The sequence below is a fragment of the Martes martes genome (genome assembly GCF_963455335.1).
Source record: "Martes martes genome assembly, chromosome: 7".
Lineage (NCBI taxonomy): Eukaryota > Metazoa > Chordata > Mammalia > Carnivora > Mustelidae > Martes > Martes martes.
In genome coordinates, this window is record NC_137894.1 from 124,409,922 (window position 1) to 124,437,825 (window position 27,904).

At 36.8% G+C, this 27,904-nt stretch overlaps 1 protein-coding gene across 1 annotated transcript in view; it reads right to left on the minus strand.

Annotated features, from left to right (window-relative positions):
* Positions 1 to 27,904, minus strand: part of TSHR (thyroid stimulating hormone receptor) — a gene marked incomplete at both ends in the record, with an annotated part of 165,525 nt that overhangs the window by 66,232 nt on the left and 71,389 nt on the right. Inside the window, 2 exons of the mRNA XM_080809177.1 lie at positions 1,809 to 1,883; positions 7,201 to 7,272. Of these exons, the coding sequence (XP_080665303.1) occupies positions 1,809 to 1,883; positions 7,201 to 7,272 (147 nt within the window). The remainder of the gene's footprint in view (positions 1 to 1,808; positions 1,884 to 7,200; positions 7,273 to 27,904) is intronic.

Genomic DNA, 27,904 nt, shown 5'->3' on the forward strand with positions numbered 1-27,904 from the left:
ATTTCCCATTATTCTATACTTCTGGGATGAAGCTTTTTAGGGATCCCAGCCAAAATCTTGGGGTATTTGTTTACTAGAGAGCCATCCTCCTTCATAAGCTTTGAACTCCAGTTTTTGGTTTGCGAGCCCTATGAGATTGCTTGAACTTCTATTCAACCTTGGCATCTCAGTTGTTGCTTATAATTCACAGAATTCCTCAAGAGGAAAACAATCAAATGTTGTATTGGGGATTTGCTTCTCTCCCCTTAAGTCCCCTTAAAACCCCTTGGGAAAAAAAAATATATTTCTACCCATCTTGTCAAGTTGCTTTCAGACTAATGGTTGGTTTGATGTAAGCTTGCCTCCAATAGCTGGAAGTAACATTCTGAACCTCAGTGTTCTTGAAAGCAGTGTAATATAGTGCATAGGGTAGGAATTTTTTGAATAAGACATTTATGGTATAAAAATTCTGCTCTTACCTCCAAATAACTGTGTGACTAAGGAAAACATATTTATCCTCTATGAATTTATGTTTTTCTTATATAAATAATAGAAAAAAATAATTTCTACTTCATAGGGTTGTTTTTTGAGACTTAAATGAGAGGGTTACATACAGAAAACCAAATGTTTGGCATAATGTCTGGAACACAGTAAGTGTTCCTTTTTAAAGATTTATTTATTATGGAGATAGAAAGAGTAGGTGGAGAGGCAGAGGGAGAGAATCTTTAAAGCAGACACCCCACTGAGTGCAGACCCTGATGTGAGGCTCAATCTCATGACCTATGAGATAATGACCTGACCAAAACCAAGACTAGTAAACCTAACTGACTGAAACACCCAGGCACCCCTAGAACATAGTATTTATAGATAATAGGTATTTTTGTTTCTTCAAGAAAATAGTTCATATTTCATAGAATTTCATAAAATAAATGGCTGCCTAGAAGAATGTGATTATATACAACTTTTAATTGATTGTAATGTACTAAAGAAATAGACTAATTACTTACAAAGTGCACTGCCTGGTTTTAATGTGCTAGGCACGGGCTTACATGCATTATATCCTATAAAGTTACCTTTTTATTTTACAAATAAAATACCCTTATTTTACAAATAAGGAATGTGAGGCTAGGAAAGATTACATGATTGTGCAAGGTCAGATGGTGAGTGGGCAGAGAAGCCAGTGTTCAAACATAATTCTAACAACTCCAAGGCCAGAATTCCTAACCCCACTCCTGTTCTAATCCCATGAAACTGCAATTCTCTTTCCTAATTGAGAAAAAATGTTAGATTGCAGAATCTTGCACTGGAATGGAATCAAGTCAGTAGTCAGTAAATATTTATTGACTCATTGACATCCACACCAATGAAATCTGTGACATAATAGTAATAGAAGGAAATGACAATTTAAGAAGAGAACTGCTAGTTTTGTCTCCACTTTTCTTTCTTTTTTTCTTTTTAAGATTTTATTTATTTGACAGATAGAGAGAACATAAGCAGGCAGAGCCACAGACAGAGGGAGAGGGAGAAGCAGCTCTCTGCAGAGCAGGGAGCCCAAGGCGAGGCTCAATCCCAGAACCCTGGGATCATGACCTGAGTCAAAGGCAGATGTTCAACTGAGCCACCCAGGTGTCCCTTGTGTTTATCTTTCAACCATGGAAGTGGAATTTTGGATGGATTAACAAAATGTGAGAACCAGTTAAGGATTTAATCATAAACAGAAGTTTTGACCCATGGTAAAAAACTTAGCTGTTACAACCATCTGGAGCCCCAGAATTATCAATCAAGACTGGCTATCGTGGAGTCTGTGCTGCATTTTTCATTGTACTTACATATGAGTCATTTTACTCAAATTGTAGAAGGAATGTGATTCCAGCCGCTGCAGAGTTGCATCTATTGACAAGTAGCTGAATGTCACAAAAATATAAAGCAAAGTAGAAAGTTAGTAGGGTTGTGAATGCCATACATATCCCAAACATATTAATCTTGATAAAACTCCTTTGTCAGGGGCTTCCCAGATCAGGCAAGATGATTTCTCTCTACTTATGTTAAAATTAGTTTTACTTTTTTCAGATCCTGTGATACCTGGAAACTTCCCAGTTCTTTAGGTCCTAATCATCCCTAAGGTTTCATTCAATTGATACTTCTTCAGAAGATTTTCCTGAATTTTCCGATTAGGTCAAATGTCCCTTAAGTATATCTCATTGCACCAAGAACTTCTCCTTTCACTAATTATTGCAGTGCAACTTTCTTATTGTTTGGATGATATATGATTTTTATTGTCTGATTAGGCTATGCATTCTATGAAATAGAAAACTGTGTCTGTTTTGGGTGGCCTTTGAATTTTGAGCACTTTTCATAGTGCATGGCATGTAGTAGACAATAAATATATGTTAAGGAAATGAATGAGTGAGTGAATAGATGAGTTACTCAAAGTAGCAAAAATGAAAGACATTAAAAAAGAACACAAGAATTAAACAAGAAGCATTTTTAATGGGGTATGTGACAGCATGTGATTAGAAAAATAGTTTCAAAGATGAGAAATCAATAATTCCCTAGTGAAACATTCCATAGAGTGGTGATTACATATCTACCCAAGACTTCTCTTCTTTATTTTGATGAAGTAGAAAATTCAAGATTTGTCTTGAACTTTGTAAGCAATAGATAACTCAAATAAAAGTTTTTAAGTATTAAAAAGAGAAAAGAGAAACTTCTAAGTATAACTTGTCAAGAATGCATACGAATATTATTTCAAATAGTCTCTACAAATTCTGTCCTTGTAATGAGAAGGACAAATGCAGTCAAGTTCAAGGACTGCTTTTTACTGACAGGCATCTCTATGATATTTGGGAAAATTAAGAATTAATAGATAGTGTCCACTTGTAGTCACAGCAGAGATTCTCGACCCTGGTCATACAGTTGAACTACCCAGGAGGCTGTTGAAATTTACATATGTCCAAGACATGGTGCAGGATAGTTAAGTCAGAGTTTATGAGGGATGACGTCTAAATACTTTTATTTTTAAAAAGCTTCCTAGATGATTCTAATGTGCAGGGGGGTTGAGGACCAGTCATCTATAGTTTAAATTAAGTCTGTCGGTAAAATATTTTCATTAACACAATGTTTATGAGAGGAGTTCTGTTGCCATGGTCATTGTGAATATTCTAATGGTCCTGTACTTTCTGTTTTATCTATTCTCTAAACAATTTTTCTTTATCAGGTCTCCCAAGCCATTGCCACTTGTGGAAAACATTATGTAAATTATTTTGATCCAAATATATCTTTAACAAAGAGGAAACAATGGAAGACATTGAAAAGATTAATTTATTGTGTAGGGATTGCAGAGATTTATAATGGATGAAGCTGAGCCACCTGAAGGACAAGATTAATTTTGAAGGCTGCAAACTTGTTTACCTAACTTTAGGTCATATCTTTTGCTCTAAATTTTCTCCTGAATTTCTTAGTTTAGAAGTCTGAAGCTTTCTCAGGGGGCTACTGGGATGGTCATTCTGCCCATGTCATAATAACTGAAGTTCCAGTTCTCCAACTGAATTCAACATCCTTAAAGGGCTCTTATAGCTCAGTTGTGAAGACAACATGTAGGAACCATTTATTCAGTGGGATGAAAGAAATAATTCCCTGCTTGCTTATCCCATTTTTATAAGCAGGAAAAATCAGATCCCATCTCTTCCTCATATTTCTTCTTAGCCTATAAATCTTATGTAATCATTAGGATGACCTATCATTTATCATCCAAACTAGGATTTTTTATGAGTTATACAGGCTGCTATTAATAATTATACCTGAATCATAGGTGGAAATTTGTCCTGTCCCAGGCAAACCTATCTAGGCTCAACCAAATGATTTCTCTCTTGCCCCCTAGACATACCAGATTTTTAATGATTACTTATGTATCCATGTGTGCTTCCATTCAACAAATACCTGTTGAATATTTACTCTGTCAGTAAATGGGCACTGGCAAAACAGATCTGTTCCCTAGCCTCAAGGAAATCACAGTAGTGGGTGATATAGGGATTAACATGTAGAGTGGTAAGTGCACTGATGTGGTTCAGGGAGCATTTACCCAGATTGGAGAATTCAGCATAGCCTCCATGGAGGAAGTCTCAACAGGGTCTCCAAATCTGCCTGGGTGTCCTGTATATCTCAACCACCCTCCTCTTTTATTGCCCACCACTTTTATTTCAGTCCTCAAATGTCCAACTCTTCACCATATTAGCAGATTATCTTTTATTAATTTGTAGAAAAGACTGAAACCTCGAGATGAGAATTCCTTGAATTCTCCACCAATAAGCCTACTAATTTACCTGCACCTGCTTCATCTCTTACTACTACCTTCTTGGGACAGTGTAAAAAAATGGCAATCTTCCTGTAGCTAGTTGATCCCTCTGTTTGGATCCCATCCCTTCTTGCTTTCTCAGGGACCTCATGCTCTTAAAGTTCTTTGTTCTTTACTCTCCTTAGCCTTGCTTTCTCTACTGATGCCCTTCCCTGGTCTCAGTTACATCTGCCTGTTTATGACTCTCAAATCTCAAAAAACGAAAACAAAAACAAAAAAACAGAAAACAACAACAACAAAAAACCCCTACTTGAATCTTTCCCAGAGCATCCCCCGTAACAGCACCTCCAGACTTCCTTACTCTACTATGCTTTTTCTTTGTATCATATCCATTATTCCCTTCTAAGCTAGTATACATTTATTATGGTTTTGGTTTATTGTCTATTTCCTTCTATTCAAACGTAAACTCTACACGGGCATCAATCTTTGTTTCCTGATGTATCTTCATCTCTTACAATAGTCAATGGCACATACTGGGGGCTGAATAAATATTTGCCAAATGAATGAATGAAAAATTATGTCTGTGTCTTGATGTCTGCTGGACATAGCTTGCTTGATGCCTCAAAGCCACCTCAAATACGATATGCCCCAAACTGAACTCCTAACTTGCTCCCTGACCCTCCATAGCAAATCTACAGAAAAATTGTCTAGTGTAGTGAATATGCTCATCAACTACACAGATGTCCTGGTCAGAAACTTGGATGAAATTCTTCTCCATCTCCCTCCACCTCCAAATCAATCAACTTTCCAGTTTGTTGGTTCTCTCCTATTTGTTACTCACACGTGGCCACTTGGTTTCCCCTTAACCATCACCTCTCAGTTCATGATCTCCTCTTCCCAGGGACACTGCATCAACCTCCTCACTAGCTTCCTGTCTTCGGTCTTACTCCATTTGACTCCCGTTTCACAGCACAAGGAATTGTTTCTAAAACACTTGATCTGTCACTTCCCTGCTTATAACCACTTAGTGGCTTGGCCCTTAGGGAAGATTTCAAACTGCTTTACATGGTTCACAAGGCCCTGCACTTGCTCATTCCCTGGTTTCATTTTTCTCTACTGTCCTTCTCCCAGCTTAACCTCCAGCCTCAACAAATTTATTTTAATTTAACTGACAACCCAGCTTTTTCCTTCTGCTTGGAACTATCTTTCCACTTCCCTACCCATCCCGCTATGCAGATAAAGCAGATCACATGTTAGGTGTCATTTCCTCCAGGAAGGCTTCCCTGACTACACTCTCCATCCAGGTAATATGCTTCTTGTATGAGTTCTGTAACACTCTATGATTGACCCTATCATAATACTGTCACTCTCTTTAGGAAGGAAAGTGGAAGCTCCATGAGTATTATTAGCTGTTTTGTGTGAAGCATCTAACAAAGTCCCAGACACAAACTAGGGCTCAATAAATATTTGTTGAATGAATGAATAGAGTAATGGTCAAGCTATTGGGACATCCAAGTGGAGACACCAAATGGGTAATTATACAGGAATTGAGGGAAAAAGGAGAGCTAAAGGGAAATGCAGTGTTTAGCTTATAGGTCATTAAATGGTCATGCAATTAAAGGGAGGAGAAGGATCAATTTAGCAGGAAGATGATGAGTTTATTTTGGATTTGCTCTTTGAAGTGACTGTGGAACATCAAGATGATGATACTTGGAAGGAAGCTTCTAAAGAAGGCCTGACCTGTAGGAACAAGTCAGGGCTGGAGATACTCATTTGGAAATTAGTTGTATTATGTAATAGTGAAGCCAAAGGAATAGGAGTGTTCATTCAAGGAGAAGAGGGTATAAAGGAACTGGGACAAAATAAAGGATGAACTGATCTTTAAAGAATTGAATGAAATGAAAAAGGGAGCTAGGAAAGGAGACTGAGGAAGAGTAGCTAAGGTAAGATGTTTAAAAGAGGGATGAGAGCAATATCCAGGAAACCAAAGGAGGTAAGAATTTGAAAAAGGAAAGGCTGGTCAGGAAAATCAAAGACTGCAGAGATGTTTAGCTGGGATGGTTTCTCAGCCACAGCACTGCTGACATTTGGGACTAGAAAATCCTTTGTTGTGGAAGGATATTCTGAGCCCTGGAGGGTGGTTAGCAGATCCTTCACCTCTACCCATGAGATGCCAGTAGCCCCCTCCTCTAGTAACAATTAAAAATCTCAAATTCTACTGAAATGACACAATAGACAATAAATGGCCATGAAATGAATGAATTTAGCCCAAATCACACAAGTCACTCCTGGTTGTACTGTCACTTAAAGTGCCTGAATTATCGTCATTGCTTGGCAGAATCCATTAAACAAAATAAGGCCCTCATTCATTTCATATATAGTTATACTCTTGTCAACTCAGTATGGAAGTCTTTTTTATCCTTGCTCTTGAGTGTATAGCAATTCAATTTTCTAAGGCTTAGAATTATTTTTGTGTTGTTGTTTTTTTTTTAATGAGAGAAGTCTGAAATCATTACCTACATTTCTGACAAAAGGTAAACATTTTCCTAGTGGCAAAAAGTGAACCAAGAATTGGTAAATAGGAGAGATGGACTAGAAATCAATATATAAAACTGTTTATGGGGGAGATTCCTGGCTAAGGTTTTGCCACATCCCAAGATATATTAAAATACATTGAGAATTATTAAATTTTCAAGACCAAATTAATTTAAATTTGCATTAGGTTTAATAAATCAGTTAGGAAGTTAGGATTAGAGATGTCACAAAATCATATAAACACCTTGCACATAAAATTTTTACATACATTGGAGATGTAGATATTGACTTATACAAGTACAATATATATCAAGTATTTGTCCTTATAGAGCACATTTAAAAAATAACATGGCACACTTGCAAACTTTTATTTATATTAAAAAATGACTTACATCCTGGAAATATTGGGCAGATTTGAAAATGCATGACTGGGAATGGTTTTCAGATGAGTCTCTGTAAACTTCCTATGAAAATAACAGTTATACAATTAGAATTTTAATCATTGGACTTTAATAATAAGTCACCTTAATTATGAACCATACATTATTAGAACCATGCTGGTCCTTATGATACATATTCCATCATACATAATCAACAAGATTAACACTCAAGGAAAAAGAAACATACAGTTTTCCCCCAACAAAACAAGAATTGAGAATGAGATTCAAATGCAGAAAATAAAACTTCAAACATCATCTTTGAATTTGCAGTAAACTCATATGCCTTGTTTAACATCATATTCAAATTATTAACTGGTGAGCAATATAATACATTCATAAGATTATTAGGACTATTGAATTCATATCATGCACATGTCAATGGAAATGTCTTGGAATGCCATTGGAACACATATGAAAAACATATTAAAAGCATTAAATGCCTGTGATATATCTTAAAAAAATAGTGGTATGGTTACAATCTTTTTTCCCAACCAAAGTTCTCTTCAATCATTACCTTGATCTTATCCTTCACTTGATACTGTTTGGAAATAACTGACTGACAAAGAGCTAATTCTCTTGTGACATCTTTATTGCATAATCAACTTAAAGGTTGTGGCTTTTCTTCCAGTTTGCTTTTTTGGATACTTTTCAGAAGGCTGAGATTATTTTCCTTATAGGTAATAAGACATTTTCATGAATTTAAAGATGTTTGTCCACCGAGGTATCCCCCCTCTTTTTAAAGATTTTATTTATTTGTCAGAGAAAGAGAGAGAGAGCATGCGCACAAGCAGGGGGAGCAGCAGGCAGAAGAAGCTGGCTCCCTGCTGAGCAAGGAGCCCAATGCAGGACTCCATCCCAGGACCATAGGATCATGACCTGAACTGAAGGCAGACGCTTAACCAGCTGAGCCACCTAGGCATCCTGAAGTGTTCCATTTTTTTACTTCCTTTTGTGGATATTGCGACTGCTTGATAGGATCCTGTAGGGAAGAAGGTGTCCTAACTCACTTTGCAAAAAGATAATACCTCACCACACTTACCATCTTCTCCCTGGGTCTGTTTTGCCATATAAATATGGGCAATCACTTACCATCTATTTACTACCTTATTTAAAGGCACTAGACTAAAACTGTGTGTTTCCTTTCTAGGCTGCAGGGTTTTGTTGTTTTTTGTTTGTTTGTTTGTTTCTTTGTTTTTCACAACAATCTATTTCTTGGATTTCTGAATTCTTTGAACTACTAATTTTTGCAGTCATTGAAATGCGTTTGGAGCTTCTGGTTTCTGGTTCTGGAAGCCTGGAAGTCACCTCTCCCTCTTAACAATAAGTGAAAAGCTGAACAGACTGAACAGACTGAAAACTCAGCAACTCTTTTTGAAGAAAGGAAGACACAGGGCAAACCGCTGTTCCCAGGACAGCCAGGCAAATGACAGGAGTCCCAGACTCCCAGGGCAGAGACTGATGTGTGGCAACCACAGGGAGAACCAGTGTCAGGGTAGGAAACCTATACTGGGATTGATGAATTACTGGAGGCGTAGTGTTGATTAATTTCCAGGGGACACCGTCATAGGGAGACCTCCCCAATTTTGTAAGATTTACCTCCAGGAGCTCAAACAGGTTCTAATGGTAAGCATTAGGGAAAAAGAAAATGCCTTTGTGTTTCTGGCAAAGGGAACATTTAGAAATATGTCAGAGCACACCCAGGCCTGCCCTCAGGGGACACTATTAACCGGCACCTAACTGACCTGGGGAAGGGAAAATCCCCAAATCCAGGTCACTCTAGCAGTTCTGTGCTACTTAAGGGGAAAGAAAAAAAACCTGAGAAACACTGATAAAGTTCAGAGTCTGAAGCACAGGCTCACTAAAAGACTGAGACCTAATCACAAGACAATAGAACACTTCCCCACCCCCAACACCTCACCATCACATTACTAATGGCCCTATATTTATAGCAGTTCCTTTTACCCGGTACAGCATGTCTGTCTAACCAGAAATATATAGACAGGGAGGAGGAGCAAGATGGCGGAGGAGTGGGAGACCTAAATGTCATCTGCTCCCAGCAATTCAGCTAGATAGTTATCACGCCATTCTGAGGAACTACAAAGTCAACAGGAGATCAAAGAAAAGAATAGCAGCAATTCTATGAACAGAAAAGTGACCACTTTCTGGAAGGTAGGACGTGTGGAGAAGTGAATCTGAGGCGATATATGGGAAGACAGACCACGGGGAGGTGGGGAGGGAAGCCTCTGTCCACTGGTTCTTGGCAAGGGACAGAACCATGGAGCACAAAATCAGAACTTTTACAAGTCTGCTCTGGTGAGGGACAATTGCTCCAGTGGCTAAGTGGTGGGTGGAATCCTCCCTGGGACAGTGGTCTCAGGACCCTCAGGGTCACAGAAAGACTGGGGGTGCCTGAATGTGGCAGAGCTCCCAGGTATCGGAGTGGGGAGGCCGGCTGCAGAGATGGAGCTGAGGAGGGGGCTCTCACCTTGGGGTTACCATAAACCATGACGTCTGACACAATTGGGCCACTAATCTTTGAGCAGAGACCCCACAAGTGGCAGATCCAGGGAGACCCCTCCCCCCTCCTCCACCTTGAGGAGCAGTGCAGGAGTGTTCTGCAGGAATGTGCTGGGTTTGGAGACTTCAAACAGGCTGTGCATCAGAGATAGAAATGCTGGGTTATAGGCTTAGTGAGCTTGGAGTGTGGCCAGAGACCAGGGAGACAGGCATGATGACTGCTTTTCTCTGAGGGTTCACTGAAGGGGGGGGCCTTAATGTCTCAGCTCCTCTGGGACTGGAGATTGGGAGGCCGCCATCTTCATTCCCATCCTCCAACGCTGTACAGAAAGCATTCAGGGGACAAAAGCTACCTAGAGCACACCTGAGCAGATTACTTAGCCTGGCCACTGGCAAGGGCAGTGCAATTCCACCTCAGGCAAAGACGTTTGAGAATCACTGCAACAGGCCCCTACGCCAGAAGACCAGCAAGAACATACAGCCAAGACCAAGTTTACCAATCAATGAGAACTGCAAAACTCTAGTGCTAGTGTAATACAGAGCACAGAATTCCTGGCTTTTCCCCAATGATTCTTAAGTCTCTCAAAGTTAAATTTTTAAAATTTTCTTTGTTTTTTCTTTTTCTATTTTTTTTGAAATTTTCCTCTTTCCTATTTAATCCACATCTTATGTATACCTTTTTAAAAATCTTTTTTAATTTTCATTTTTACATTTTACATTTTCATTTTACATTTTTCATTTTTACAGTCATATTCTTCCTAGTCAACTTCTTCCTAGAAACATCACCAAAGGCAAGGGAAGCCAGGGCAAAAATGAACTATTGGGACTTCATCAAGATGAAAAGCTTTTGCACAGCAAAGGAAACAGTTAACAAAACCAAAAGAAAACCGACAGAATGGGGGAAGATATTTGCAAATGACATATCAGATAAAGGGCTAGTATCCAAAATCTATGAAGAATTTCTCAAACACAACACCCAAAGAACAAATAATTCAATCAAGAAATGGGCAGAACACATCCAAATGGCCAACAGACACGTGAAAAAGTGCTCACCATCACTCAGCATCAGGGAAAGACAAATCAAAACCACAATGAGATACCACCTCACACCAGTCAGAATGGCTAAAATTAACAAGGAAACAACAGTTGATGAGGATGCGGAGAAAGGGGAACCCTCCTACACTGTTGGTGGGAATGCAAGCTGGTGCAGCCACTCTGGAAATCAGTATGGAAGTTCCTCAAGAAGTTGAAAATAGAGCTACCCAACAACCCAGCAATAACACTACCGGGTATTTTTACCCTAAAGATACAAATGTAGTGATCTGAAGGGGCACATGCACCTGAATGTTTATAGCAACAATGTCCACAATAGCCAAACTATGGAAAGAGCCTCGATGTCCATTGACAGATGAATGGATAAAGATGTGATAGACAATGCACAAAGACACAGACACACACAGACACACACACACAGGAATACTGTGCAGCCATCAAAAAGGAAATCTTGCCATTTGCAACAATGTGAATGGAACTAGAGGGTATTATGCTAAGTGAAATAAGTCAATCAGAGAAAGACAATTATCATATGATCTCACTGACATAAGGAATTTGAAAAACAAGACAGAATCATAGGGGAAAGGAGGGAAAAATGAAACAAATGAAACCAGAGAGGGAGACAAGCCATAAGAGACTCTTAATATCAGGAAATAAACTGAGGGTTGCTGGAGGCGAAGGGGGTGGGAGGGATGGGGTGGCTGGGTAATGGACATTGGGAAGACTGTGTGCTATGGTGAGTGCTATCATTTGTGTAAGACTGATGAATCACAGACCTGTACCCCTGAAACAAAGAATACATTATATGCTAATTTAAAAAATTAACAACAAAAACAACAACAAGGAATTCAGGAAGAAATAGGAAAGGGTTAAAAATAATAATAATAATAAAAAGAAATATATCTGCAACTAGCCTAATCAGTGCATCAGCAAGACCAAATTAATTTATATAAGGATCTGTTAACTTGGTGGAGGGGAGGTGATGTGAATGATGGAAGGGTAAATTTTTAGCTCTTGGTGTTTCAGCATGAAGCCCACTGTTGCTTTAATATCATTTCAAAAATTCAAGTCCCATAAATTACCCACCCTTCCTCATAGGTCTCCCACTGACATTCCCTTAATTTGATTGATTAAAAGCTGTTGGTCCAGATTCTGTAGTTAAAAAAAAAAAAAAAAAAGAGAGAACAACAAGTCATTTGATTAAAATCTCCCAGGAAAATTGGGCCATGCCAAAGGAAAACAAAGGATAAAATACACACCTGTTGGGTATCACCCAAGGAGATTGAGTTTCTCAAGCTCAAAGGTAGTACTATGTATAAAGCATATCCTAAGGCATGGATCTTGAGGGCATACTTAATCATAAGATGCCACATATTGCTTATAGGTAATGTGGACCTAATTTGTAACTTTCATTGACTAAAAATTAGAGCATTTATTCTGTGTTCAGAAGAAAATGACATATTTAATTGAGAAGAAAATTAAAGTAAGTTTACAATGGTATCTAAGAAGTCTGACTTGGAACAGAAATCCATCTAAATGCAATTTAATAGACTTTGAGTAAAAGATTCAATATTCAAATAACATTTATATCCTTTCCCAATATATGAATTTCTGATACATATAATTCATGTTTCTTGAATTCTCTCTCTTTCACACACATAAACACAAAGATTTTTCCCCACTACTAAGTTACAGTTAATGGAGTTCAGGCTACAGTATCCCAAACCACAGTAACTTAGCATATTGAATGTTTTAAGCTGGAGGTATTTGAGAACTGGCAGGTGTAGGAAGAACTCTCTGATCCCTCTTCTCTTCTGAAACAAGTCATAAGACCCTCATGTGAGAGACGCCCTGCCTTATGGCTTTATCTCTGAAAATACCAAAGGAACCTGAATGAACAAACCTTGCAAAGCTTCCTTCAGCTCATTACCCTTAGGTCATACCCTTTGGTTCTATCACGTTTTTCCATGACTTTCCATTCTTCATCAAGCTAGCATAAAAATGCTCAGGTTTAATCACTTCTTTAGGTCTTCATTTCTTTGCAAAGGCCTCTGTGACACATACAAATTATAGTAAATAGATTTTTATGTTTTTCTCTTGTTAGTCTGTCTTTTATTACAAAGCCCCAGCTGAGGGACTAGCAGGGTAGAAGGAAAAACACATTATTTTCCTCCCCTACAGTTGCTGGTGATGGGGAATGGATAGTAAAAGGCTGGAATACTGCCCTCACCTTGGATACTGCAACTGAGGTCTGGGACAACTGACAGAAAGCCAGTAGAAGGTAAGAATTTTTCTTTTTTTTTTTTTTTTTAGATTTTATTTATTTATTTGACAGAGAGAGATCACAAGTAGGCAGAGAGACAGGCAGAGAGAGAGGGGCAAGCAGGCTCCACACTGAGCAGAGACCCCGATGCAGGGCTTGATCCCAGGACACTGAGATCATGACCTGGGCTGAAGGCGGAAGCTTAACCCACTGAGCCACCCAGGCGCCCCAGAAGGTAAGAATTCTTAACATGTCAGTGTCTTCCATCTCTATTTTAGTGCTTAGTCAAGAGAGGAATGTAGACATTTCTCCTTGCCCTTTCCTTTCCAAATTCAGGTGAGCAGGAAAAATATTTGTAAAAATTAGTTATTTGGATTGTGACACTTGTGACTTTAGTTTTGAGTACCCATTGTTTATTGATCTTTTTTCAGGGACAGCTATTTCTTTCCTGCTTGTTTGGGTTTTTTGTTTTGTTTTGTTTTGTGTCCTGAGAGCCTTGCTTTTGCATTTTGCCTGCCAGGGTATGCAAGTCATTGGTTACCTATTAAGAAAGTTGCCTATGAAACAAAGATTCAGTGTTTTATCAAAATAATTTCCTATGCTTCATGTTGTCTTTATAAGGCCTTTTGATAACTTAAGAACACCCAACTTTCTTAATACTAAAAGAGCGGAGGGTTTTGTTCACAACTGTGTAACCTTCTGTATTTGCCTATAAAATGCTTTATTGTCACTTTGGCTAAATAGATGACCAGGATCTTATTTAATTAAGTGTTCAAATCTTTTGACATTTTTGACAAATTTCCCCAAATCAAATTCTAAATAATATTCTCTGAACTAACTTTGAGTTTTTCTGGAGGATCCCTGCAAAACAGACTTTAAAAAAGAACGTATATAACCAGTTGTCTTTTCTTGTTACACTTGAATAGTTAGGCCAAGTTTAATAAGATTAGATTTATTTTTGCAAGTAAAAATAGTCTTGGATTATCTTTGGTAGAAATGGAGGTGACTGTAGAGAAAAATGTTGTTTCAGTGAAAAAGTACTATGTGCCGTTGTAAATGTTCATTATCTTTGAACCATTTTTCATCTCCTTTAAATCAGATCCTGCCATTTTTGCATTTTGTCAGTTGTTAATGTAGCCAACATTTCTCTCATCTTCCTGACTTGGCATCACCAGAAACAAAATTATTTCCCGAAGTCCTATAAACTGAAGCTGGATGATGATAAAAACTTTTAGGGAGTCACAATAACAGATCATGTATGGGCACTCTTTATACCTTTGGCCATGTAGGTCACTCAAAAATTTCACCAGAATGTCCAATACTATCACCAAACTACAAACCAAAATTTTATTAATCGTTTACTGCCTGTCCTAACTATGTTACTTAAAGATGCTTTGAGCCCACCATCTAGAAATCTTGACTGACTGTCCTCTGGATTCAAAAACTGAATTTATAGTTTGTTGGAACCATTAACTTTTTACTTTTATTTCCTCAGAAATGTCCCTCATTAATTGCCTGATTATTAACATCATTAGAGGCCTAACTTAGGTCGGTACCCTTACTCCCATCCCTATCACTGCCTTCTGAAATGAAACAATCTGTAGGATTGACCTAGTCGTAGGCTTCAGAGACTGGTTCACTGGGATATGGGATGATCTACCAACTAAGTTTCTGGACTGTCAAACTTTGGGGAGAAAATTTCAGATGGGAGAATAATGGGGTTCAGAACACGCTACCCCAAAATATGACAACTTGGTTTACCGAATATTTTAAGCTAGAGGGATCTGAGAAACAGCAGGTTCAGAAAGAACTCCCTGACCGCTCTCCCCTGCTGAAGCAGGTCATAAGACTCTCATAGGAGAGGTGCCCTCTCTGTACCCAGAAGAAAGGAGCAACCTTATTTCTGAAGACAGTAGGATGCCAAGGAGGAATCTGAACAAACAGGCCTTGCTATATTTCCCCCAGTTTGTCATCCTTATCTTATACCCCTTTGTCCTATGACATTTTACCACCACTTTCCATTCTTTATCCAACCTAGGATACAAATGCACAGGTTTAGTTATTTCTTCAAGTCTGCCTTTCTTCCTAAAGGCTCCCAGGTCACGTAAAACTTACATAAAATAAGTTTGTATGCCTTTCTCTTGTTAATCTCTCTTTGGTTATTGAGCCATAGCTGAAAAGCTAGAAGTGTAGGAAAAGATGTTTTTTCATCCTCTACACAGCACAACATGTTTTACAAGACAAAAATGTTTGGACATGCTAACATTTTGCTCATTCTTTTCAGCCTGATTCGTCACCAAAGAAAGCCCACCAATACAAATAGACCAAGGAGGATAATGGGTCTCAGAACCACTGTCTTACTAATGATACACTATGCACAACCAATCCTAAACAAAAGTGAAAGGGGGAAATTCTAGGCATCCCAGCCTAAGATGAAAATAAATGATCAATTATTGGATGAACTTAGTGAATATCATGATGATTATAAGGTAGCCTAAGACAGAAGACTGATTTCAATAATGTTGAAAGAATGAATTATCAGAATAGCAATTGATCATAAAAATTGCCATTTCGGTTAGCAGTTTGTACATTTTACCTGGACATATTCATAGTAATGCATATACTGCCTGGAAAAATAAACCCATTAGTGAGTTAAAAAATATAAATTGGTATAAATTATCTTAACTGCAACTCTAAAATTCACCACATATTAGCTTAAGCCTTCCTTCACTTTCTTCCCTACTTTTAAAATGTTATTAGCCTGATCAACAGTATGAAAACATGTAGGAAGAGTTTTCTCCAAAGTACCTCTTTCTCTTCAAATAAAGAGCAAAAATAATTGGCTGGTAGTGGCATCTCACTAATTAAATAATAAAGATATCATGTTTATTTGCAGAGCCTCTGTTCCATTTTCCCCAATAGTTTTACTGAGGGTAAAGTTTTAGCTGAGGGTCATGGAGAATAAATTATTGTAATGTGTGGATGTCTTGTTGATCCCTAGCTGACCCCAGAGGCACGAGACCTAAACATTATGGAGGTTTCATGGTTGTTTTGTTAGGCAGTAATTTGGTAGCTAGAGTTAACTGATAAGTGGTTATTATCAACCTGTTTCTCTGTCCGTTCCCAGAGGAGTGAGCAGCTGGATGTTCTTTCCATTGTCTGCATTTTCAAACAATTTTATTCAAAGAATCTTGTAACATTGTAATTGCTGCCGTAAGAGCAGATGGGAGAGAGGAAAGGCAAATTATTGTGATTATTTGGCTAGAATATTTTATTTTTCTTTTGGAATAAGTTTTGAATATTTGTTGAAAAGGAAGAATACATACCTATGTATATATTCTGTTGACAAAAACATCAGAAAATCTTCAAGGTGTTATGCTATTATCCAAAGAATTAGCAGCAAAATAGTAGTTATTTCATATGAAAATATACTAGGGACTGAAGAGACTCTGTTTTTTATTTGCTTTTGATGCTCAAAATGAGAAGGCCATGATTATGCTCTCTACTATATAATGAAAAAACAGAAAATGTACCTCATACGAGTAGTAACAGTATTTACTACTAGTAACAGTATTTAATATTAATGATGAAGGCATCACATACATTGGGGAAAAAAGTTCATAGTTTTATATCCTAAGTGAAGTATGTACATGTAGTAGTTAAACAAGTTGGCTTTAGCATATGGAAAGAACAAATATTTAACAATAAATATTTGTAATAGTAAATGTATTTTATAATAAATATTTAAGAGAGAATCAATACTTAAAAAGCTGATGCAATTTAATTTATTTTTCTATGACTTATTTAACCAAGGATGATCAATGAGGGTATGACTTAGAATCAAATATTTCTTTTGGACTTGCCAAATGTCTGCATTTAGAAGATACAATGCAGAACTAGCAATGCATGTGAAGTGCCCCTGAATTGACTTGAAGATTTGCAGAATAGGATCCAATTTTAAGAGCTGTCTTTTTTTCTTGCCATAGAAACAGGGAGGGAAACCTGGTTAATGCTAGCAAAGAGAACAGACAGTTCTCTGTGTTCCAACAAGAACAATTTGTGCTATTACATTTTCCACATGATTATAGGCTCATTTCACTGAAACTTTAGGAGCATGTAAATCTAATCAACATTCCAACATTTTGTTTTGTACAAGTTCTCTGGAATCATAAATACATAGCTTGTATGTATGTGTGCACATGTGGGTATGAGTTTTAGTTGATCAATGCTGCATGTTTCCCACTACAGCCCCTATTTATTAAAGAATGTAAAGTATGAATGGATGAGGATGACTGAATTTTCCTGGGGTGAGAAGCATGGTTGATCTTCTTTGCCATGGCTAAGCTTGTGTGGGCCAGAAACACCAACTTCCCATTTGTGTGCGACATTTTTAGTCTCTTGGCAATCAGGCTGAGAATATTTTGTGATTCTGCACCGAGCTTGTTTGTTTAATATCTTCATTTGCATTTCAAAGGCCTCCCTTAGTATTAAATACTTGTGTCAGTCAATCAACCAATATTTCACTGAAATGTGTCAAGTATGCAACACTGGACTAGTCAACATAACCAAAGAAAGTTCTGGTAGTAGAAAAATAAATTGGTACAAATAATCCAGATACTTAAATATTGTGAAATTGTGGATTATAAAATGGACAATATTAATATGACATTTATCATGTGCCTACTGTTTTTAACTTTGCTGAGAAGAGCCTCATTGGTGAATCTTTTTTACTATTGTGCATTTTTTTTATATGCTGTGGTAAGTTATGAGGAATGTAGCAAGCACAGGAATTAAAGTCAGGAATGTAGATCCAGAAGGATCGTGCAGTCAAACATTTGAGACTCTTTATGTTATATATAGACTGTATTTTTAAATATGAAAAAGTTTTAATCTATGCTATCTGTGATTTTGTTTTAATAGTAGAATGGCATTCTAGTCAGTGTTCCTGCTGAATTATTTACAAATAATACAAAAATACTAGGTGATGCCTAAAACTCAAGGTATGATATTGTAACACATCACCAGATTCCAAAGGCAGTAATGAATCATCATTTTGAGATAGTTAATTCCCATTTGGGCTTTAACTTTTGTGATTTTAGACTTAAAAACTCAAGCAATGGCTTGACAGGTTTGGCTGTATGGAAATTATCTAGCTTAGGCCATCTGGGCTAGAGTTTCTATCATGGCATTTGGTTTAGTTCTCCAGATTAAAAAAAAAAATATATATATATATGTATGTATATTTATATGTATATATAATAAAATTTGGTTTTATTTCATTATTTGGGATAATTTTTGCAATTTACATCAAGTAAGATACACGCATCTTTAAATGTATACATTTAAAGATGCGTGTATCTTACTTGATGTATACAAGTGTATATGTACACATATATTTGCATGACCAGGACCTGGATCAAAATATGGGCTGTCCCCATACCATGTACCTTTTCGACCACAACACTATGAAACCACAAGTCAAGCACAAGAAAAAGTCTGGAAAGACCACAAATACATGGAGGTTTAATAACATGCTACTAAACAAGGAATTGGTCAACCAGGAAATAAAAAAAGAAATTTAAAACCATATAGAAACAAAGAAAATGAAAATATAACAGCCTAAAGCCTTTGGGATATAGCAAATGCAGTTCTAAGAAGGAAGTTTGTAGCAATATAGGCCTACCTCAACAGGCGAGGAAAATCTCAAATAAACAACCTAAATTTACCACCTAAAGGAGCTAGAAAAAGAACAATAATGAAGCCTAAAGCCAGCAGAAGGAAGTAAATAATACAGATTAGAGCAGAATTAAATAATATAGAAATTAAAAAACAAAAACAAAAACAATGTAATGGATCAATGAAACCAGGAGCTGGTCCTTTGAAAAAACTAATAAAATTGATAAACCTCTATCCAGACTTATCAAAAACAAAAGAGAAAAGATTTAAATAAACAGAATCACAAATGAGAGAAGAGAAACAGCAACCAGCACCACAGAAATAAAAACAATTATAAGAGAATATTATGAAAAACTAAATGCCAACAAATTGGACAACCTAGAAGAAATGGATAAATTCATAGAAATATATAAATTACCAAAACTGAAACAGGAAGAAATAGAAAATTTGAACAGACAGATAAGCAGCAAAGAAATTGAATCAGTAATCAAAATATTCCCAATAAACAAAAATCGAGGAGCAGATGGCTTCATGGGCAGATTCTACCAACCATTTAAAGAAGTATTAATACCTATTCTTCTCAAACTATTCCCAAAAAATAGAAAAGGGAGGAAAACTTCCAAATTCATTCTATGAGGCCAGCATTATCCTGATACCAAAACTAGATAAAGACATCACTAAAAAAGAGAACAATGTTCAGCCCTGATGAACATAGATACAAAAGTTCTCAATAAAATATTAGCTTACCAAATGCAACAATACATTAAAAAATCATTCACTACAATCAAATGGGACTTATTCCTGAGTTGCAAGGTTGTTCAATATTTGCAAGTCAATGAACGTGATCTATGACATTAATAAAAGGAAGGATAAGAACCATATAGTCATTTCTTTTTTTTTTTTTTAAGATTTTATTTATTTATTTGACAGAGAGAGATCACAAGTAGGCAGAGAGGCAGGTAGAGAGAGAGGGGGAAGCAGGATCCTTGCTGAGCAGAGAGCCCGATGCAGGGCTCCATCCCAGGACCCTGAGATCATGACGTGAGCCGAAGGCAGAGGCTTAACCCACTGAGCCACACAGGCACCCCAAGAACCATATGGTCATTTCAATAGATGCAGAGAAAGCATTTGACAAAGTACAACATCCATTCATGATAAAAACCTTCAACAAAGCAGGTTTAGAGGGAACATAACTCAATTTAATAAAGGTCATTTATGAAAAACCCAGAGTTTAAATAAATTTTCCTCAATGGGAAAAAACTGAGAGCTTTTCCTCTATGGTCAGGAACAAGACAGGGATGTCCATTCTCACCACTTCGATTCAACATAGAACTGAAAATCCTACCCACAGCAATCAGACAACAAAAAGAAATAAAAAGCATCCAGATTAGCAAGGAAGAAGTAAAACTTCCACTATTTGCAGATGACATGATACTATAAATAGGAAACCTGAAAGATTCCACCAAAAATCTGCCAGAACTGATAAACAAATTCAGTAAAGTTGCAGGGTACAAAATCAATGTACAGAAATCTGTTGCATTTCTATACACCAATAATGAAGCAGCAGAAAGAGAAATTAAGGAATCAGTCCCATTTACAATTGCATCAAACCAATAAGATATATAGGAATAAACTTAACCAAAGATGTGAAAGACCTAACTCTGAAAACTATAAAACACTGATGAAAGAAATTAAAGATGACACAAAGAAATGGAAAGACATTCCAAGCTCATGGATCAGAAGAGTCAATATTATTAAAATGTCTGGTCTACCCAAGCAATGTACACATTCAATGCCACCTCTTTTAAAATACTAGTGATATTTTAAACCATTAAACTATGGTTTAATAGTTTAGAACTAGAACAAATAATCCTAATTGTATGTAACCACAAAAGACCCTGAATAGCCAAAGTAACCTTGAAAAAATAATCACAATTCTGGAATTCAAGTTATAAAACTGCAGTAATCAAAACAGTATGGTACTGGAAGAAAAATAGACACATTGATCAATGGAACAGAATAGAAAATCCAGAAATGAACCTACAAGTATACAGCCAATTAATCTTTGACAAAGGAGGATAGAATATCCAATGAGAAAACAAATGTTATACCTAACTAATAAATCATTGAACACTACATCAAAAACTAATTTTATACTATACAGTGGCTAACTGAACATAATTTAAAAAAAGAAAGAAAACAAATGTTTCTTCGACAAAAGCTTTTGGGAAAACTGGACCACTTTCTTACACCATAAACAAAAATAAATTCAAAATGGATTAAAGACCTAACTAAATGTGAGAACTGAAACCATAAGAATACTAGAAGAGAACACAGGCAGTAACTTCTTTGACATTATATGTAGCAACTTCTTTCTAGATATGTCTCCTGAGGCAAGTGAAACAAAATAATAAATTCTTCTCTATAGTGAAGGAAACAATCAACAAAACTAAAAGGCAACCTACTGAGTGGGAGAAGAGATATATATATGCAAATGACATAACCAATAAAGGATTTACATTTAAAATAGGTAAAGAACTTATAAAAACTATAAACATAATCCAGCTAAACAATGGGCAGAAGACATGAGTAGACATTTTTCTGAAGAAAGACATACAGATAGCTAATACCCACATGAAACAATACTCAGCATCACTCAGCATCAGGAAAACACAAATATAAACTACAATGAGATATTATCTTACACCTGTCAGAATGGCTACAATCAATGCAAGAAACAAGAGGTACTGGTGAGGATATTGGAGAATGGGGAATCCTCTTGCTCTGTTGGTGGGAATGCAAACTGGTGCAGACACTGTAGAAAACAGCACGGGACTTCCTTGAAAAATTAAAAATAGAACTACGCTAGGATCCAGTAATTGCACTACTTGGTATTTACCCAAAGAATACAAAAATACTAATTCAAAGGGATACATACTCCCTGATGCTTATCAGCATTATCCACTATAGCCAAATTATGGAAACAGCTCAAGTGTCCATCACCTGATGAATGGATAAAGAAGATGTGGTATGTATGTATGTATATGTATATGTGTGTATGTATGTATGTATATATGTATGTATGCATGTATGTGTATGTATGTATGTGTGTATGTATGTATATACACACATATTTTTATATATTTATATATACATGCACACACATGCATATGTGTATACACATGCATATACATACAATACACATATTTATATACATGCATATACATACATACATATATATCCACACACACACATTTATATATATACACACACAAAAATGGAATATTACCCAGCCATAAAAGAATTAAATATTGCCCTTTGCAACAACATGGATGGAGCTGGGGAGTATTATGCTAAACAAAATAAGTCAGTCAGAGAAAGACAGATACCATATGATTTCACTCCTATGTGGAATTTGAGAAAAAAAAACAAACAAATGAGCAAAAGGGATAAAAAGAGAGAGAGTGAGAGAGAGAGGAAAACCAAGAAATAGACTCTTGACTATAGAGAACAAACTGACGGTTACCAGAGGGGAGGTGGCAGAGGATGGGTTAAATAGATGATGGGACTAAGGAGTGCCCTTGTGGTGAGCACTGAGTGGTATTTGGAAGTGCTGAAATGCTATATTGTACATCTGAAACTAATATTACACTGTATGTTAACTAACTGAAATTTAAAGAAAAACAAAAAAACAAAGTACAACTGCTTTCTCAACAAAATTTAATAAATATATAGACTATCTCCATCATCCTGGAAAGTTCCCATGTGCCCCTTTCCAATTACTAACTCCACCCCTCTCAGAAAATAACCACTGTTCTGAATTCTGCCACCACAAATTCCTTCTTTTTATTAACTTGACATAAATGTAATCACACAATAGCCACCACTTTCTGTCTGGCTTCTTTTGTTCAGTGTAATGTTTTTGAGATTTGTCCATGTTGTTTCACCCATCAGTTCTTTCTTTTATTGCTAATTATGAATATGTGCACCTTGTTTATTCTTCTGCAGTTGATATTTTTCCAATTTGGGGCCATTGAGATTAAAGCTTCCATCCCCTCCAGCAACTCTCAGTTTCCTATGATTAAGGGTTTTTTATGGTTTGTCTCCCTCTCTGATTGTGGCTTATTTTATTTTTCCCTCCTTTCTTCTATACTCCTGTTTTGTTTCTTAAATTCCACATATGAATGGAATGACATGATAATTGTCTTTCTTTGATTGACTTGTTTTGCTTAGCATAATATCCTCTAGTCCCATTTCCACGCTGTTGGAAATGGAAAGATTTCTTTTTTATGATGGCTGAATAATATTCCATGGTGTGTGTGTGTGTGTGTGTGTGTGTGTGTGTGTACACACACAACATCTTCTTTATTCATTCATCTGTTGATAGGCATCTGGGGTCTTTTCATGGTTTGGCTACTGTGGACATTGCTGCTATAAACTTTGGGTGCAAATGTCCCTTTGGATCACTACATTTGTATCTTTGGGTTAATACCTAGTAGTGCAATTGCTGGGTCGTAGGGTAGCTCTATTTTTAATTTTTTTAGGAACTTTCATACTGGTTTTCAGAGTAGCTGCACCAGCTTGCATTCCCACCAGCCAAGTAAGAGGATCCCCTTTTCTCTGCATCCTCACCAACATTATCACATACAAATCTTTTCATGGACATATACAATTGTTGCTCTTGGGTAAATACCTAGGATTGGGATTTATGGGTTATAGGTAAATACAAACTTAACTACAATAGAAACTGCCAGTTTCCAAAATGATTGTGCCATGTTCACTCTTACCAGTAATGGATGGGAATTCCGGTTAACTCCACATCCCCACCAGGACCTGGTATTATCAGTCTTTTAAATTTTAGCCATACTGGTAGATGTGTATATATAATATTCTTGATTAGCATTTTTAATTGCTCAAGGATTTAGAGAAAAGGAGAGTCAAGTAAAAAAAAAAGTATATTTGTATGAACAGCATGATGGTTAATTTTATTTGTTGACTGGACTATGGAGTGCCCAGATATTTGGTTAAGAATTATTTGTTTTTAATTAACATATAATGTATTATTTGTTTCAGGGGTACAGGTCTGTGATTCATCAGTCTTACACTATTCATGGCGCTCACCATAGCCCATACCCTCCCCAGTGTCCATGACCCAGTCACTCCATTCCTCCCACACCCCCTCCACTCCAACAACCCTTAGTTTGTTTCCTGAGATTAAGAGTATCTTTTTTTTTTTTTTTTTTTTTTTTTTAAAGATTCCATTTATTTATTTGACAGAGAGAGATCACAAGTAGGCAGAGAGGCAGGCAGAGAGAAGTGGAGGGAGAAGCAGGCTCCCTGCTGAGCAGAGAGCCCGATGCGGGACTCGATCCCAGGACCCTGAGATCATGACCTGAGCCGAAGGCAGCGGCTTAACCCACTGAGCCACCCAGGCGCCCCTAGATTAAGAGTATCTTATCTTAATCTTGATCTCTGGTTTTGTCTTATTTCATTGTTCCCTCCCTTTCCTATGATCCTCTCTCTTGTTTCTCAAATTCTTCATATCAGTGATATCACATGATAATTATCTTTCTCCGATTGACTTATTTCATTTACCATAATACCCTCCAGTTCCATCCACATCATTTTCTGTTGGCTGTATAATATTCCTGTGTGTGTGTGTGTGTGTGTGTACCCAGCTTTGGTTTTCTTTTTCAACATTCCTTTGGCTATTTGGGGTCTTTTCTAACCCTAAAAATAATTTTAGGATTATTTGTTCCATTTCTTTGAAAAAAGTTGATGGCATTTTGATAGGGATTGCATTAAATGTGTAGACTGCTCTAGGCAGCATAGACATTTTCACAACATTTTTTCTTCCAATCCATGAGCATGGAACATTTTTCCAGTTCTTTGTGTCTTCCTCAACTTCTTTCATGAGTATTCGATAGTTTTCTGAGCACAGACTCTTTGCCTCTTTGGTTAGATTTATTCCTAGGTGTCTTATGGTTTTGGGTGCAATTGTAAATGGGATCAACTTCTTAATTTCTCTTTCTTCTGTCTTGTTGTTGGTATATAGAAATGCAACTGATTTCTGTCCACTGATTTTATATCCTGACACTTTACTAAATTCCTGTATGAGTTCCAGCAGTTTTGGGGTGGAGTCTTTTGTGCTTTAACATAAAGTATCATATCATCTGCAAAGTGTGAGAGTTTGACTTCTTCTTTGCTGATTTGGATGCATTTTTTTTTTTCTTTTTGTTGTCTGATTGCTGAGGCTAGGACTTCTCGTACTATGTTGAATAGCAGTGGTAATTGTGGACATCTCTGCTGTGTTCCTGACCTTAGGGGAAAAGCTGCCACTGAGAATGATATTTGCCGTGGGTTTTCCATAGATGAATTTTATGATATTGAGGTATGTACCCTCTATTCCTACACTGTGAAGAATTTTAATCAAGAAAAGATGTTGTACTTTGTTGAATGCATTTTCTGCAACTATTGAGAGTATCATATGGTTCTTGTTTTTCTTCTATTAATGTATTGCATCACATTGATTTATTTGCAGATGTTAAACCAACCTTGCAGCCTAGGAAATCTGACTTGGTGTGGTGAATAATTCTTTTAATATACTGTTGGATCCTATTGGCTAGTAGCTTCATGAGAATTTTGACATCCATGTTCATCAAGGGTATTTGTGGAGTCTTTGTCTGGTTTTGAGATCAAGGTAACGCTGGCCTCATAAAATGAGTTTGGACGTTTTCCTCCCATTTCTATTTCTTGGAACAGTTTCAGAATAGGTATTAATTCTTCTTTAAATGTTTGGTAGAATTCCCTGGGAAGCTGATGGCCCTGGGCTCTTTTTTGTGGGAGATTTTTGATGATTGCTTCAATCTCCTTACTGGTTATGAGTCTGTTTAGGTTTTCTATTTCTTCCTGGTTCAGTTTTGGTAGTTTAAACATCTCTAGAAATGCATCCATTTCTTCCAGATTGTCAGATTTGCTGGCATATAGTTGCTTATAATATGTTCTTATAATTGTTTGTATTTGTTTGGTGTTAGTTGTGATATCTCCTCTTTCATTCATGATTTTATTTAGGTCCCTTCTCTTTTCTTTTTGGTAAGTCTGGCCAGGGGTTTACCAATCTTATAAATTCTTTCAAAGAACCAGCTGCTAGTTTCACTGATTTGTTCTACCATTCTTTTTGTTTCTATTTCATTGACTTCTGTTCTGATCTTTATTATTTCTCTTCTCCTGCTGGGCTTAGGCTTTCTTTGCTGTTCTTTCTCTAGCTCCTTTAGGTGTAGGGTTAGGTTGTATATTTGAGACCTTTCTTGTTTCTTGAGAAAGGCTGGTATAGCTATATACTTTCCTCTTTGGACCACCTTTGCTGCATCCCAATGATTTTGAACAGCTGTGTTTTCATTTGCATTAGTTTCCATATTTTTTAAAAAAATTCTTCTTTAGTTTCCTGGTTGATCCATTCATTCTTTAGTAGGATGCTTCTTAGCCTCCATGTATTTGAGTTCTTTCCAACTTTCCTCTTGTGGTTGAGTTCTAGTTTGAAAGTATTGTGGTCTGAAAATAGGCAGGGAATGATTTTAGTCTTTTGGTACTGGTTGAGACCTGATTTGTGACCCAGGATGTGATCTATTCTTGAGAATGTACCATGTGCCCTAGAAAAGAATGTGTATTCCGTTTCTTTGGGATAGAATGCGTGCTGAATATATCTGTGATGTCCATCTGGTCCAGTGTATCATTTAAAGCCTTTATTTCCTTGTTGATCTTTTGCTTAGATGATCTGTCCATTTCAGTGAGGAGGGTGTTAAAGTCTCCTACTATCATTGTATTATTGTCAATGTGTTTATTTCATTTTGTTATTAATTAGCTTATATAACTGGCTGCTCCCTTGTTAGGGGTAGAGATATTTAAAATCGTTAGATCTTCTTGTTGTACAGACCCTTTATATGATATAGTGTCCTTTCTCATCTCTTATTATAGTCTTTGGTTTAAAATCAAATTTGTCAGATAAAAGGATTGCCACTCCAGCTTTCTTTTGATGTCCATTAGCATGGTAAATTATTTTCTACTCCATTACTTTAAATATGAAGGTGTTTTGGGGTCTTAAATGAGTCTCTTGAAGACAGCATATAGGTGGGTCTTATTTTTTTATCCAGTCTGATACCCTGTATCTTTTGATTTGGGGCATCTAGCCCATTTACGTTCAGGGTAGCTATTGAAAGATAGGAATTTTTTGCCATTGTATTGCCTCTAAGATGACTGTTACTGTACATTGTCTCTGTTCCTTTCTGGTCTATGTTACTTTTAGGCTTTCTGTTTGCTTAGAGGACTCCTTTAAATATTTCCTGTAGAGCTGGTTTCATGTTTGCAAATTCTTCTAGTTTGTGTTTGTCCTGGGAGGTTTTTATTTCTCCTTCTATTTTCAATGACATTCTAGCTGGATATAGTATTCTTGGCTGCATATTTTTTTCATTTAGTGCTCTGAATATATCATGCCAGTCCTTTCTGACTCTCCAGGTCTCTGTGGATAGGTCTGCTGCCAATCTAATATTTCTACCATTGTAGGTTACAGACCTCTTGTCCTGAGCTGGATTAAGCATTATTCTGAGTATGTCTGTGAGGGTGTTTCTGGATGAGATTTTTATTTGAATCATCGACTGAGCAAAGTAGATTGCCCTCCCTAATGTGGATGGACCTCATCAAATTTGTTGAAGACCTGAATAGAATCAAAGGCTGCATAAGAAAGAATTCTTTCTCTCTGCCTACCTTCAAGTTGGGACACTGTTCTTCTGCCTTTGGACTCAGACTGGAACTTACTTACACAGTGGGTCTCCTCATTCTCATGCCTTTAGACTGAGACTGGAACCATATCATCTCTCCTGTGTTTCCACCTTTCTGACTGTATATCTTAGATTTTTCAGCTTCTATTATTGATGAGCCAATTCCTTATAGTAAAATCAATTTGTCTGTGTCTGTCTGTCTCTGGTCTCATTATATATGTATACACCTCCTCTTGATTCTGTTTCTTTGGAGATCCCAGGCTAATAAAACAAGCTTCTAAACTGAAATAACAAATACCTACACAGCGCTCACAATGCCAAGCACTATAAAAGTACATTATATTACCTCTTCATAACAGGCCTATGAGTTAGG